Source organism: Rana temporaria, chromosome 4, assembly GCF_905171775.1.
Source record: "Rana temporaria chromosome 4, aRanTem1.1, whole genome shotgun sequence".
NCBI classification, from domain to species: Eukaryota; Metazoa; Chordata; class Amphibia; order Anura; family Ranidae; genus Rana; species Rana temporaria.
In genome coordinates, this window is record NC_053492.1 from 56,725,220 (window position 1) to 56,740,466 (window position 15,247).

General features: G+C 47.2%; 1 protein-coding gene across 1 annotated transcript in view; it reads left to right on the forward strand.

The window, feature by feature from the left end:
* Positions 1 to 1,134: 1,134 nt before the first annotated feature.
* CDC5L (cell division cycle 5 like) overlaps positions 1,135 to 15,247 on the forward strand; it is a 75,941-nt gene continuing 61,828 nt past the window's right edge. The window contains exons 1-4 of the mRNA XM_040348431.1: positions 1,135 to 1,330; positions 6,050 to 6,153; positions 6,437 to 6,598; positions 12,207 to 12,334. Of these exons, the coding sequence (XP_040204365.1) occupies positions 1,286 to 1,330; positions 6,050 to 6,153; positions 6,437 to 6,598; positions 12,207 to 12,334 (439 nt within the window). The 5' untranslated portion in view covers positions 1,135 to 1,285. The remainder of the gene's footprint in view (positions 1,331 to 6,049; positions 6,154 to 6,436; positions 6,599 to 12,206; positions 12,335 to 15,247) is intronic.

The window sequence follows — 15,247 nt, forward strand, 5'->3', positions numbered from 1 at the left end:
ATAACAATTTGGATCATAGTTTAACTACACTCTGATCTCCCTTTAAATTTAAATAGCAAAGGTACTTCAAAGTAACCAGGCGCTACATTTATAACAAACTATGAAAAAGTTTTTGTTTTATTTGTTTTTTTCCCAAAATTTTGGGTATTTTTTTGTTTATTTAGCAATTAAATAAAACAACCCAGCGGTGATTAAATGCCACCAAAGGAAAGCTCTATCTGTGTGAAAAAAAAAATGATAATAAAATTAGTTTGGGTTCAGTGTTGCATGACTACATAATTGTCATTTAATGTGTGACAGTGCTGATAGCTGAAAACTGGCCTGGGTAGGAAGGGGGTATAAGTGCCCAAGTAGGCTTAAAGCGGATGTGCCACGGGAAAATAATATTAAAAGCCAGCAGCTACAAATACTGCAGCTGCTGACTTTTAAAATTAGGACACTTACCTGTCCTGGAGTCCAGCGACGATCGCAGCAGAGCACGAGCGATCGCTCGTCTCTCTGCTGCTCCCCCGCCATCCACGCTCAGGGAACCAGGAAGTGAAGCGATGCGGCTTCACTGCCCGGTTCCCTACAGCGCATGCGCGAGTCGCGCCGCGCCAGCCGATTGGCTCCCGCTGTGTGCTGGGAGCCGAGTGTTCCCAGCACACAACGGGCGACAGACGGGATGTGACGGAATGCCCGTAGCTTGTGGCCGGAAGTGGGTGCAAATACCTGTCTTTAGACAGGTATCTGCACCCCCCTCCCCCCTGAAAGGTGTCAAATGTGACACCGGAGGGGGGGAGGGTTCCGATCAGCGGGACTCCACTTTAGGGTGGAGAACCGCTTTAAACACTTTTTTCTGGCCATTCTGTCTTTCGGCCAGCAGGTGGCACTCTGTACAACCCTGTCAGCAGTGAGGCGCTCTAGGCTACTTTAGGCTACACGAAGACGTGCATGCGCAGTACACGTGGTTGGAGATTTTGACAAGTTGGAACTTTTGACAGATCATTGGCTCTGTTCCTGGGTGAAGGTGACCTCTGCCCACCAGAGGGCGCTCCCTATATACGTTTTATGTTCTTCGGCTGTCCTGTAGCCAAAAGGTGGACCTCCAACCAGCAGAGGGCGCGCTCCTCGGAGCAGCGTCGCTCTACACGATGGTCTCTGCTCGCTGGTGTCGGACGTAGCGCGTCATCGGCAGCAACAACAAGCGGGACTGGATCGAGCGTGGCCCCCGCTGCCTCCCGTGTGTGTAGTAGTAATAGTAATAGAGAGTCCCCGGTGCATCACGTGACCGAACACCGCCAACATGCCGCGGATTATGATAAAGGGCGGGGTGTGGAGGAACACCGAGGTGAGGAGGAGATAGAGCGGCCAGGTTACCCTGGTGATGGGTGCTGAGTGTTTGTGTAGTCCTCCCAGGGGAGCCCCGGCCAGCTGTGGTGACCGCCATGACTGGAAATGCACATTGCCTGGCTGTTATGGGGGGTGTATACATGGTGGGGGTGACTGGGAGGACATGATAGGTAGGTATGGAGAGGAAAAGCCTCAGGAGGTGGCCCTGTCCTCCCTAGTGGTGGGTGTGGTGTATTAGGCCTCATTCACACACACTGATCCCCATGTCTGTGTATGGGGGGCGCCCTGTCTGCACACACGCCCTCGTTTGATGCATTATTAGGGGGGGGCACTCACCTGCACCTACCTACCTGTGTCCCTGCAGCAGTACTAGGAGGCTCAGGATGTATACAGAGAGGGCCCGTCCCTTCTCAGCGTCTGTGTGAATCAGGCCTGGTATACGCCATGTATGGCTGGTGGGAGCCGCCGTTACCTCACATCGCATTATTGTGGTGGTCCGCCCAAAAAAGCCATCAGCTACACATACTGCAGCTGCTGGCTTTTATTAAATGGACACTTACCTGTCCTGGAGTCCAGCGATGTCTACACCACAGCTGATGTTTCCATCAGCGGTTGGGTGCTGCAGCCACCATTGCGGGTAAGGGAACCCGGCAGTGTAGCCTTTCGACTTCATGCCGTGAGCCCTACTGCGCATGCGCAAGGCCCTGCTCCTCTCTCCTACTGGCCCGGCCCAGACTCCCGGAAGTGGGAAAGGATACATGTCAAAGACAGGTACCCTTTCCCCCCTCCCCCCTGAAAGGTGCCAAGGGGGGGGGGGGGAGACTATGAGCGGAAGTTCCACTTTTGGGTGGAACTCCGCTTTAACCACTTCAGTACAGGGGCACTTATCCCCCTTCCTGCCCAAGCCAATTCTCAGCTTTCAGCGCTGTCACTTTTTAAATGGCAATTGCACGGTCATGCTATGCCAGGGGTGCCCAGCCTTTTAAAGAATGAGGGCCACTTAAAGTGGAGGTTCACCCATAGAGAACACATTTTCCCCTTAGATGGATGCTCGTTTTGTCTAGGGGAATCGGCTAGTTGTTTTAAAATATGATCCGTACTTACCGTTTACGAGATGCATCTTCTCCGCCGCTTCCGGGTATGGTCTTCGGGAGCGGGCGTTCCTTCTTGATTGACAGTCTTCCGAGAGGCTTCCGACGGTCGCATCCATCGCGTCACGATTTTCCGAAAGAAGCCGAACGTCGGTGCGCAGGCGCAGTATAGAGCCGCACCGACGTTCGGCTTCTTTCGGCTACTCGTGACGCGATGGATGCGACCGTCGGAAGCCTCTCGGAAGACTGTCAATCAAGAAGGAACGCCCGCTCCCGAGGACCCATACCTGGAAGTGTCGGAGAGGATGCATCTCGTAAACGGGTAAGTACAGCTCATATTTTAAAACAACTAGCCGATTCCCCTAGACAAAACGAGCAGGAATCTAAGGGGAAAAGGTCAAAAAATAAATAAATGGGTGAACTCCCGCTTTAAGCAACTTGGTAACCAGTCATGGGCCGCATTGAGCGGAGTGGGAGGCTGAAGGGTCTCCGATCCACCCAGATGGAAGGGGACAAATTCCCTTATGTTTTTCGGATTGGAAGTAGGTGGGCGTAAACAGACATTTGTCGCTCTATAGAGGTGAATTGAGGGTCCCATTTGGTTGGGCTGATCCTGTGAAAAGGGCCTAAGACTGCTTTCACACTGATGTGCTGCGGTTTACCCACACCGCGGGTGCAGCGTAGTGCTCCTGTGTCTATCCTGAAGGTTAGCTGAACTTTGCCATAGACTCTGCCTGTGGCAAAAGCTGGTGCTGTAGAGGAAGCATCGGCTTATGGGGCTCTGCCCTGCAGCCACTTTCTTCCTCTACCACCAGCATTGTTCACAACACTGATGCTGCAATATGGCGGGTCGGCAACCTGCGATCTGGGCTTGCCAACCCGCCATTCCAGAGAAGGATGTCGCGGGCCAAATCAGAGGGCTCCGCGGGCCACTGGTTGGCCACCCCTGTGCTACGCTTTACCCAAACTACATTTTTAGAATTTTGTTCCCACAAATAGAAATTTCTTTTGGTGGTATTTGATCACCTCTGCGGTTTTTATTTTTTGTTAAATAAGAAAAAAAAGACTGAACATTTTGAAAAAAGTTTTTCTTAGTTTCTGTTATAAAATTTTGTAAATAAGTAAGTTTTCTCCTTAAAGCGGGGGTTCACCCTGTTAAAAAAAAAAAAAATGTTTTTTTTTATTAGACCATTACTTTCGGCATCGTAGCGCGAGCTACTGTATGCCGGTCCTAAATTTTTAATCCCCGTACTCACTGTGCTATCGATGATTGAAGAATCCGGGGAATGGGCGTTCCTATGGTGAGAGAAGGTGATTGACGGCCGGCCCTGGCACGTCACGCTTCTCCGGAAATAGCCGAAATAGGCTTGGCTATTCACGGCGCCTGCGCATAGCCTGTGCGCAGGCGCCGTGAAGAGCCGAGACCTACTCCGGCTGTCTTCGGGGAGCGTGACGTGCCAGAGCCGGCTGTCAATCATCCTCCCTCTCCATAGGCACGCCCATTCCCCGCGGGAGTCGGATTCTTCAATCATCAATAGCACAGTGAGTACGGGGATTAAAAATTTAAGACCGGCATACCGTAGCTCGCGCTACGATGCCGAATGTAATGGAATAATGAGGTGAAGGAGGGTGAACTACCGCTTTCACTGATGGGCACTGATAATGTGGCACCGATGAGATAATAAGTGGCACTGGTGGGAACTCATAGGCGACACTGAAAGGCTGCACTGATGGGTACTCCTGTGCGGCACTGTTGGGCATCACTGGTGTCACTGACAGGCGTTTTTAATCGGCACTGATTGGCATATCCCTGGTGGTCTAGGGTGACATAACTGGTAGTCCTGTGTGGTGGTCCTGAGCGGGCATCCATGGGGGGGGCTGCACTGATAAACAATCAGCGCAGACCCTCCCTGCCGGTAGAGCACCCGATAGGCTCTCCTCTACTCGTGTCTGTCAGATGCGAGTGAGGAAAAGCCGATAAAGGCTCTTCCTGTTTACATCTTGATCAGCTGTGATTGAACGCGGCTGATCACGGGGTAAAGAGCCTTCCGCCAGAGGCTCTTTACTGAGATCAGTGATGCGGTGTGTTAAACTGACACGCTGCACCACCGATCGTCGCGCTGCATGCCCCCACGGCTGTGTGATCGCAGCTTATCCTACTGGACGCCCAGTCAGGATAACTGAACCTCCGCCCGGCCATCATTTTGCTATAGGCTGGACGGGAAGTGGTTAAAGGATAAGTTCACCTTTGGGAACATATTACATGTTCCTCCCGTTTTATTAGGGTTGAACATGTACCCGTTCCTACTCCCGCAGCAGCTCCCCGAACCGCTGATGACAACAAAACAGGGGTCTTCTGCCTGAACTCGCTGTCCTAATTAAAAAGAAATAACGCAGCCAACACCCCCCCCCCCCCCCGCATCATTCATTCACTGTTTTGTAATTGGGAGAACTGCAAGTTGTTATTATGCAGGATTTATTAGTGTCACTGGTCCCCAAAAAAATTTCGGGTTTGTCTGCCGCAATCCCGCTATAAGACACGGATCGTTGCTATTACTAGTAATAAATAAAAATCCCATAGTTTGCAGATGCTGTAACTTTTTTGCAAACCAATCAATATACGCTTATTTTGATTTATTATTTATTTTTTTCCAAAAATATGTAATGAAGACATATTGGCCTAAATTTATGAAGAAATTGGCTTTTTTACACTTTTTTTATTGGATATGTTTAATAGCAGAAAGTAAAATATATTTTTTTCATAATTGGCAGTTTATTTTGTATATAGTGCAAAAATAACCACAGAGGTGATGAAATGCCACCAAAAGAAAGCTCTATTTGTGGGGAAGAAAGGACATCAATTTTATTTGGGTACAGCTTAGCACGACCAATTGTCAAAGTACAGCAGTGCCTTATTGCAAAAAATGGCCTGGTCATGAAGGGGGGTAAACTTTCCGGAGCTGAAGTGGTACATATAAAAGCTTCTGTGTGGTCAGTCTAAACGCTTCTCGGATTCAGTTACTGTATTTATTGGCGTATAACACTCACTTTTTTACCCTGAAAATAGAGGGTAAACTGTGCCTGCGTGTTATACGCAGGGGGCTGTGGAAGTTTTTTTCCTGAAACTTCCCTCTTAAAGTTAGGGTGCGTGTTATACGCCTGTGCGTGTTATACGCCGATAAATACAGTACTGTGTTATGTACAAGCCTCATAAGGCCAAATCCCCCTCTGTTTGTGTGTCTCTCTCGCACACCCCCTCAGACACTGCCGCTCACAGTGGGAGGGTTTCCGCAGCAGAGGAATTGCTGTCCATCCAGAAAGCTGTGGGCAGGACTGGGTGTGGTCAGATGCTGAGTGACAAGCTACAGGCAGTGGCATTGATGACGGCCTTACCTCCTGCAAAGTCTTCTCATCCAACTGCAGTGTACTCAGGCGCAGCCTACATTGATTTAACACTGTACTGAGTTCGGGAGCAGTGCAGCATCGCCGTCACCTCACCATAGGAGACTGCATTAGGTGAACTAAGAGAAAACAAAGTGTGCATTCCCTTTAATAAATACGATAACTTCCATATAAAAACGGTTGCTGGTTATAGAAGATAAATCGTGCTGCCTTTCTTTTCACAGGATGAAATTCTTAAAGCTGCGGTTATGAAATATGGCAAAAACCAGTGGTCTCGTATTGCATCTTTGCTACACAGGAAATCTGCCAAACAGTGTAAAGCCCGATGGTAAGTCTGACTCTAGAAGCCAATCCTAGAATATTGTCTCGCTCATTAGGGCCTGTGTTTAAGAAGGCCCTGCCTAACCCAATACCAGCTTTATTTAGACTTTCATTACAGGCATCAGAAGAATCTCTCTTCATTCCTCTGGAAAGGCCTTCCACTATTGGGGCAAATAACGGATGTCTTTTTCTTTGGAATGAATGGGAGATTTGACTGGAGTTGGGCTTTAGTGTATTCTTCATCCTGCTGCAAGAATGTTGTTGATGTTTGTATTGTTCCCCAATGACAGGTATGAATGGCTGGACCCGAGTATTAAGAAGACAGAATGGTCTCGTGAGGAGGAAGAGAAGCTGCTGCACTTGGCCAAGCTGATGCCTACACAATGGAGAACTATTGCCCCAATCATAGGTCGCACAGCAGCTCAGTGTCTGGAACATTACGAATACTTGCTGTAAGTAGAACTGATTAGTGGCTCCACTAAGGTTTGTCATAGTGTGATATCACGTATGCCGCTTCTTGTCTGTGATTGTAACTGCCAGGATCTGCTGTGTGTCACTTGGGTATGAATAGTAATTCATGTGGCACTTATTGCTGTAAAAAAAAAATTGTAGAACCAGCACTTCTCTAAATGTAAACAGTAGTCCCTGATAATATTGTATTGTATGTGATGCGCCTGCCTAAATTCTGGTGTGGGAGTCTCAAAATGGAGCATCAGCTGCTTTCGTGACTGAAGTAAGGAAGGTCTTTGTTAAAATGTCTGGAGTTCTGCTATAAGAGCTGTCAAGTTTCTTAGGCCCCTTTCACACCAGCGGACCGGATGTCTGCTTTTTCATCCATCCGTGTAAGGATGAAAAAGGGACATACATTAATCCCTATGAGATGGTGGGTGTCAGCGGATGAACATCCACTGACACCCGATCTCATCGGTGTCAGCAATGCTTCAATTCTGCAGACGGAATGGGTGAACGCGGACAGACGGTCCTTGTTCAACTGATTTTCCCCCCACCCATAGAGGAGAGCAGAGATTTGACAGGGCGCTCCCTGCACAGTGTGTGCGGGGACCGCTCTGTCATCTGCCGGCTCAGCGTGGATCAACGGAGCGATCCCTGCTGAGTAAGCGGATGAGACATGTACGGATCCTCACGGGAATGGGACCTTAGACTGGGAGGAATGATTTATAGGATAACTGAAATAAAACCAGTCTGCAATAGGAATTTGATCTCCACCCTTGGTTGGCTATACCAGTCCTCAAAATTTCCACTGGGGGCGAGTGATGACAGGGCTGCATGACCAATCTCCCTCCAATCTGTGCCTACACTTAGGCCTCGTACACACGACAGAGTTTCTCGGCAGAATTCAGCGAGAAACTCGGTCAGAGCCGGATTCTGCTGAGAAACTCTGTCGTGTGTACACTTTCGGCCCGATCGAGAAAATAGAGAACATGTTCTCTATTTTCTCGTTGTTCTATGGGAGAACTCGGCCCGCCGAGCTCCTCGGCGGCTTCAGGGCTGAACTCGCCGAGGAACTCGATGTGTTTGGCACGTCGAGTTCCTCGGCCGTGTGTACGAGGCCTTAGAGTCCCGATGAGATTGGCGGCCGAAGAGGAAAGGTGCATGCTCGGGAAAAGTAGTCTGTTGAGCCGCGCACAGGCAGAGCAGTACATAGGTGCTCTCCTTACAATTCTCATTAAGCCATGGGACCTAACAGTATGACCTCTCTGAGCCTGCCCCCCTCCCCCGGGCCCCGACCAATGTAGCTGGAGAGCAGAAAGTAATGAGTGAGGTGGAGGATTGCAAAAATTACCACTCCGGTGCAGCGCTCACTGAAAGTTGCCCTGACATGAGAGCGGCAGCCTTCTAGTTTGTGCCATTTTCTTCTCCTTGTGCTCTATGTAGGTGTCCAGCAGTTCAGCCTGAGCACTGTGAGCAGACTGGTCTCAATGTGTGCTGTGCGCTGTCAGTGTGCGCTGTGCTATGGTGTCAATGGCTGTGCAGTTGTGTGGATCTCAGCGCTGGATTGTACTCCCTCCCGCTGTGCTGCAGCTCCTCTCTGCCAGCCTGAATAAAAGGGGGAAGTGGGGACATGCAAGCGTGGAGCCGCACACACAGGCTCCTGATGATGAGATGAATGGGAGAGAGAGGATGGATGGGAGTTGCAGAGGAGACAGCAAGAGAATGGGGAAGAGACCCCGTTCTAGTGCCCTGTCCATCTGGTCTGCCCCCAGTGCCCTGTCCCTCTGGTCTGCCCCCAGTCCCTCTGGTCTGCCCCCAGTGCCCTGTCCCTCTGGTCTGCCCCCAGTGCCCTGTCCCATTTTGTTAAAGTTGTTGTTGGTAATATTTAATTTTGTAACTTGATTCTGCATAAAACATTGTCATTCCATGAGATAATCTACGAGGGCGTGTTTATGGGTGCAATTAGGCTCAGGGCAGTGTATGAATTAGGTGGGGCAACTGGTGGCGAGTAACTCTTGAGGCCTGGCTAGTGGCTCAGGACTTGAAATTTTGAGCCCTGGGCTATACTACTGCAGCCTTGGCTCTCAGGAATCACTTTATTTAATTTTCCCAAAATGTCTTTCAGGATAGCACCTGAGAGATTGTAGTTTCTCCCCCACAGACAAGAAACACGTCACCTTCAAGCTTTAAGCTCAGATTCACACTGGGCTGTGGGAATGAAGCTGTGCACGATTTTACTCCTGCTGGCGGCCGCAATTACAGAGACATCTGTGTAGGTTTCTGCACAGATGTCAATGTAAATCGTGGGCTGAAATTGCAAAAAGTGGTACAGAAACGACTTTTTGAAATGCAGCGGATTTGACATGTCAAAACTCAGCAGTGTGAACCAGGGCTAAAAGAAGGCCTCTCCCTCAGTTTTTGCATTTCCTCGAGTGGCGGGAACACCTTAGAACTGAAGGGGGGAGGATAAGATTTCAGGGCTATGGGTTTTTGAACATTCTCTCAGTATGTGCAGGTAGAGAGCCTGCACTGGCCTGTTGTCGTTTTGCCCCAGTTTTTCATTCAGAGGTGGTGCTTCTGGTCTCTGTATTGCCAACATGTTTCTGGTAGCTGAGGAGCATCCTCCGCCATGTCCGGTGCCATCAGTTCCCAAAGGGGAGGAACCTTCGCGTGAGGACTGCAGCATCTGTTCCGGCCGCAGGGATGCACAGGGAGGAGGCAGAACCCACCTGGTGCCAATTTCTGGTTCTGTTCCAGCGCAATGGCTTCTTGACTCCAGAACTGGCATTCAAGCCATGATTTGGAGGAGGAGCCAGGAACTGGGACAAACAGGGACAAGTATTGGCACCAGCATAGCCCAGGTTGGGATCTGGCTGATTGGGTCTCTTTACTGTTTTTTTTTCTATTTAACTATTTAACCCCCCCTGCCCCCCCCCCCCACAGTTACTATGGCCTGTGTGGGCATGTGGAATACTGTTTTTATCCAGTGTGCCTGTTTAGGCGTTTGGGAAGCATGGTGCTCTGGTTCAGGTCTCAGTGGGGGTTTTCTCTTTCTTGCAAGCTAAGAGCAATGTCCAGGAACAAGCCCCTGTGAAGAAATGTCCTTCATGCAAAGTCAAGCTTTGGGATGCATGTGCAAAGTCTGTATTGCTTTACTTGTTAGAGGAATCTTCAGCGGTGTGTAATGACCTGATTTCTTTAGTCAAGAATGAGCTCAGTGCCATGTTTCAGACTTTTCACACCATGCTATCGGCTTTCTCCGCCCTGCAAAAGCTTTGACTATTTTGAAATCTTCGTCTACCCCGCAGTCCTCTGCCTTGCTTAGTGCAGAGCCTGGGGGATCTTCTATGCAGAAGGTTCACAGCACCTTTTCTAGGGCTGTGGGATAGATTGCTGATGACTCAAATCCATACAAATTCCGCCAGAGGAGCCTTATGGCTAAAAAGTTGACTGGGAGACTCCATTTCTAAAGTTAGTGGTTGTAAAGGCAGAAGGATTTTTTTTTTTAATCTTTATGCATTAAAGGGGTTGTAAAGGTTCGTTTTTTATTTTCTAAATAGGTTCCTTTAAGCTAGTGCATTGTTGCTTCACTTACCTTTTCCTTCAATTTCCCTTCCAAATGTTTTTTTTTCTTTGTTTTCTTTGTCTGAATTTCTCACTTCCTGTTCCTCCTCAGTAAGGTGTTCAGTAAGCTGTTCTAAATGACTTTCCACCGCTCAGATGATGGTGGAAAGCTTACTGAGGAGAAACAGGAAGTGAGAAATTCAAACAAAGAAAAAAAACATTTAGAAGGGAAATCGAAGGAAAATGTAAGTGAACCCACAATGCACTAGCTTAAAGGAACCAATTTAGAAAATAAAAGACGAACCTTTACAATCCCTTTAAAGGGGTTGTAAAGGGTAAATGTTTTTTCACCTGAATGCATCCTATGCATTCAGATGAAAAAACATCCGACTGGTTTTCTCCCACCCTCCAAAGACATGCTAAAAGGTTAAAGGGGTTGTAAAGGTAAAAAAATGTTTCCCTAAATAGCTTCCTTTACCTTAGTGCAGTCCTCCTTCACTTACCTCATCCTTCGATTTTGCTTTTTAAATGTCCTTCTTTCTTCTGAGAAATCCTCACTTCCCGTTCTTCTGTTCTTTAGCTCCACACAGTAATGCGAGGCTTTCTCCCTGGTGTGGAGAAAGCCTCTTGAGGGGGGAGGGGGTGAGCAGGAGTGTCAGGACGCCCACTAACATGCAGCTCCTTTCTCTATCTGCAAAGTAGAGAGTGTGCTGACTTGCCTGCTAGCCCCCTCCCCCTTCAAGAGGCTTTCTCCACACCAGGTAGAAAGCCTTGCATTACGGTGTGTAGTTACAGACAGAAGAACAGGAAGTGAGGATTTCTCAGAAGAAATAAGGACATTACAAAGCAAAATGGAAGGATGAGGTAAGTGAAGGAGAACTGCACTAAGGTAAAGGAAGCTATTTAGGGGGAATTTTTTTTTCCCTTTACAACCCCTTTAATTGGCTTCTGTCTAAAATTGGCCCTAGTATATGAATGGGAGTTAGGGACCTTAGATTGTAAGGTCCTTGATAGTAGGGACCAATGTAAATGTACAATGTATATGTAAAGTGCTGCATGAATTGACAGCGCTATACAAGTACCTAAATAATACGCAGGAGTGACATCACCGCCGGAGCCGCGATACCTGGAAGTTACCCCCGGGAGAGTTGTCACCGCTGCGGGGGCTTCGATCTAAGGTAATTCATAATGAGCTAGTATGCTATGCATACTAGCTCATTATGCCTTTGTTTTGCAGGGTTTCTTTGTTATTTTTTTTTTATTTTGGGTTTACAACCACTTTAAGCTGTGTGGTATACCATTTTCAGGTAACCGCCTGCTGTTTGATCCAGAACTAGAATCAATTCTGGATCATACAGCGGACAAAAAAATATTTTCTGAGTGTGTTTTTTTATTTTTTTTTTCATCCTCCATGAGCTCAACAACAAGAGATTGAGTCACAGGAGAAAAAGAAAACTTGAACCTCTTATAATTCAAAAAAGGAAGGGTCCTTTTCCATCCTCCTGCATAGGCTAAAAAGTCCTAATGACTTGCCGCTCCCTGTGTGAGGAAGATTGCAAGGATATTGTTCCAGCGTGGGAGACCATCATGTCAAATCAGTCGATTTTGGGTATTGTCTTCCAAGGTTACGTCCTAGTTTGCGGAAGCCCGACAAGGAGACACAGCTTCCGAAAAAGTCCAGGCATATCTCTAGGCATAAAGTCCCTCATCCAAGGACTGATTCCACAGAGAGTAGGTATACCAGTACCAATGGCAAGGATTTTACTCCTACATGTTTTTGGTAGGAAAACCTTATTCTCTTTTCACAGTTCAGGGCCATTGAACAGTGTGTTTCCTCTAATCATCATCTAGAAAGACCTTGCTTCCATTCTGGAATGTTTACAAGATTGTGCTGAAAAGGGTTTGGAAGCAACCTTAGAGACCGTTCTCAACATGTTTGTATAGTTGCACATCCATAGTTATTGAATGTGCTTTTTTTTTTTCAGTATTTGCATACTTGTAAGGGTATGGGTTTTATTGTTTGTTTTTTTCTTCCCCTCCCAGAGATAAAGCTGCACAGAGAGATAATGAAGAGGAAACGGCAGATGACCCCAGGAAACTCAAACCTGGAGAAATTGACCCAAATCCAGAAACAAAACCTGCCAGACCAGACCCAGTGGACATGGACGAAGGTGATTGTCAACACGTTTTAAGGGCTCATTTACAGGGGGCTCTTCACCTGCACTCACCCGCATGTCGTATTGGGACACATCGGCTGTGAAAGCGCAGCCACGTGTCCCAGTAGAAATAAATAGGACGCTGGCACAGGGATCCACACAATACCTGTGCCAGGAAAACATAGACCTGCGCAGGGCCTTCAGTAAAGCACCCCCTGTGAATGAGCCTCGTAGCTGAGCTCCAGGCAGATGTAAAAGACTTAAATTAAAGTGATTGTAATGACTTGTTTGTTATTTGTATAGAACAAAATAAAAATACATGTTATACTCAGTTGCAGTGGATTTACACAGAGCAGCCCCAATCCTCCCCTTCTTGGGTCCCTCTTCTGTGCTCCTGGCCCCTCCCTCCTGTTCAGTGCCCCCGCAGCAAGTCTTGGCTCCCTGTGTACATTTAGACACTGAGCCCTGGCCCCACCCCCTCTCTCCCCTGATTGGCTAGCTGACTTTGACAGCAGCCAATGAAGCTGCTGCTGTGTCTCAGCCATTCATTAAGGAGAATCTCGAACGGCCGAGACACTCGTGGACCTCGCTGGACAGAGAGGGACCTCGGGTAAGTGTTAGAAGGGCTGCTGCACACACAGAAAGGCTTTTCATCTTGATGCATTAAGATAAAAAAAAAAAACACCTGCCTTTTACAACCCCTCAATGCAGCTCTGTAATCTGTAATGCATCAATCAATGTATGTATTATGTAACCAGTGTAAGCTGAATTTGACCTGGTATCGGCCTTATGGGCAGAGCTCAGACTGAGAAAGGAAGTGGCTAGACTGGGAGTCAATCGGGTATGCAAATGCACTGACAAGCTGACTGCAGGACTGAGCAGAGAGATGACCTGCGCCTATACTGTCCAATCAACAGGCCAGGGGTTGTTTGGTGTCGCCACTATTTATTAATTGTAACAGTGCCCTCCTAATTGTGCTGTCATAGAATTAGTAAATTCCAAAACTGTATGGAGAGAAATGCCAAATCATTTGGCAGGTAAAACGGTGCCTATATTTGTATAGTTGTGCATTAAGATGTTTGCCTGGAGTTGAGATGTTTCTTTTTAAAGTGGGTGGAACTCCACTTTAATGCATTCTATGCATTAAGGTGAAAAACCTTCTGTGATGCAGCAGCCTCCCAGAGACCCCCTTTTACTTGCCTGAACCCGGTTTTTTCAGGGTCGAGCACACCAGCTCCAGATTGTGTCTCCTGGTCCTGATTGGATAGGTTTTATAGCAGCACAGCCATTGGCTCCCACTGCTGTCATTCAATTCCAATGACATGGGGGCCGAGTTCTGCTGTCTGTGTCAATGGACGCAGCAGCAGGACACAGGAGTGCACCCGCACGGGTGCCCCAAGGGAGATCGCTTTTCCGATGGGGCACTTGAAGAGGATTGGGGCCACTCTGTGCAAACCAAGTGCACAGAGAAGGCAAGTATGACATGTATGTTGTGTTGTTTTTTTCCCCTCACCTATATATCTCAATGAAAAACTGACCCAAAATAGTAAAATATAATATATATTATATTTTTATTTTGTTTTTGCTATTATCATCTTTACCACCAAACAACAACCCCTAATTAGTTCTCCTGATGATTGCAGTGATACCACATATGTGTATGTTGTTTTGTACCCCTAGTACAGCCCAAAAAGATAGTTGCACATTTTTTTATCCTGCCTAAAGCAGACTGTGACCCCAACAATAACCCTGGCAACCTTTTTATATTTTGTTTTGTTTTACATTTTTGTTTTTTACTTGGATTGTTTACATTTCCTCTCCTATGAGAAAATGAAGATACAATGTATCATTCTCTTCATTCAGAAGAGGAAGGAAATCCAAGGTGGCGGGTTCACAGTGACTAATCACTGTGATAGCCAATTAGAGCCTATTACAGTGATCAGGTGACCCGGAACTGACAGTCTCAGGTCCTGATCATTGGGGAGTGACCCAGGGCTCTCTGTGAGACCCCGCGAAGAGGCTGAGTGGGCATCCGCGAACTCTGGGAATAACCCAGCTGGGTGGTCACAAGCTCCAGGGATAGCCCTGCTGTGCGCTCCCAGCACAAAGGGAGGTATGCATATATGCGGCCCCTAGGAAAAAAAGCCGCTGCATATGTGTGTGTGGTCAGCGTGAAGGGGTTAAAGTATTTCTAAAGACAAAACTTTTTAAGATTTGTATACAATGGTAAAGAGTTAAAACCTCAGATTTTTTATTTTTCCTGTCTGAGTCACTGCTGATTGTACTGACCACAATGACACCAGGAATAAAAGGGAGTGCAAATCCCCAAAACTTTGAGTTTCCTCCCAAACAGGAATAGAGGGGATCCAATGGAGCTACTCCTCAGAGAAGGAATTTCCCTCACTTCCTGAATAGTCTACAGGGCAGGAAGTGAAGGTAATCTCCCTAGTGAGACACAGATGGTAAAATGAAACCTGACAACTGTTTTAACAAACCAAAGTAAGAAAAAATTGATTTGTTTTTAGACTTTAATCAGGGTGCCGATTATACAATATTATATATTTTTTATATAGTTGAGTGTATTTTCACTAAGATTCTGTACACAAATCCTGATGTCTGCTTCTGTAATTTCGTGTGAACATACATTTCATTAAGGGCCAGTTCACACCACATGCAGTCCAGTTATTTTTTTTTTTCTGCATCAAAAACGTTTGGAAAGTAGGTTATATGGTTTTCAATGGCATAGATCACACCTGTGCTTGCAGTTCCAGTGCGTTCCAGAAAAAAAAGGCAGGCTGAATTTTTCCTGCACATGACTGTACTGAAGCACTGGAACGCACATGTCCTTTATTTAAGGTTGAGAAAAAATAAGGAGAAAAATACACTGGACTGCATCAAAAATGCGCATGCAGAATACATCCATGCTGA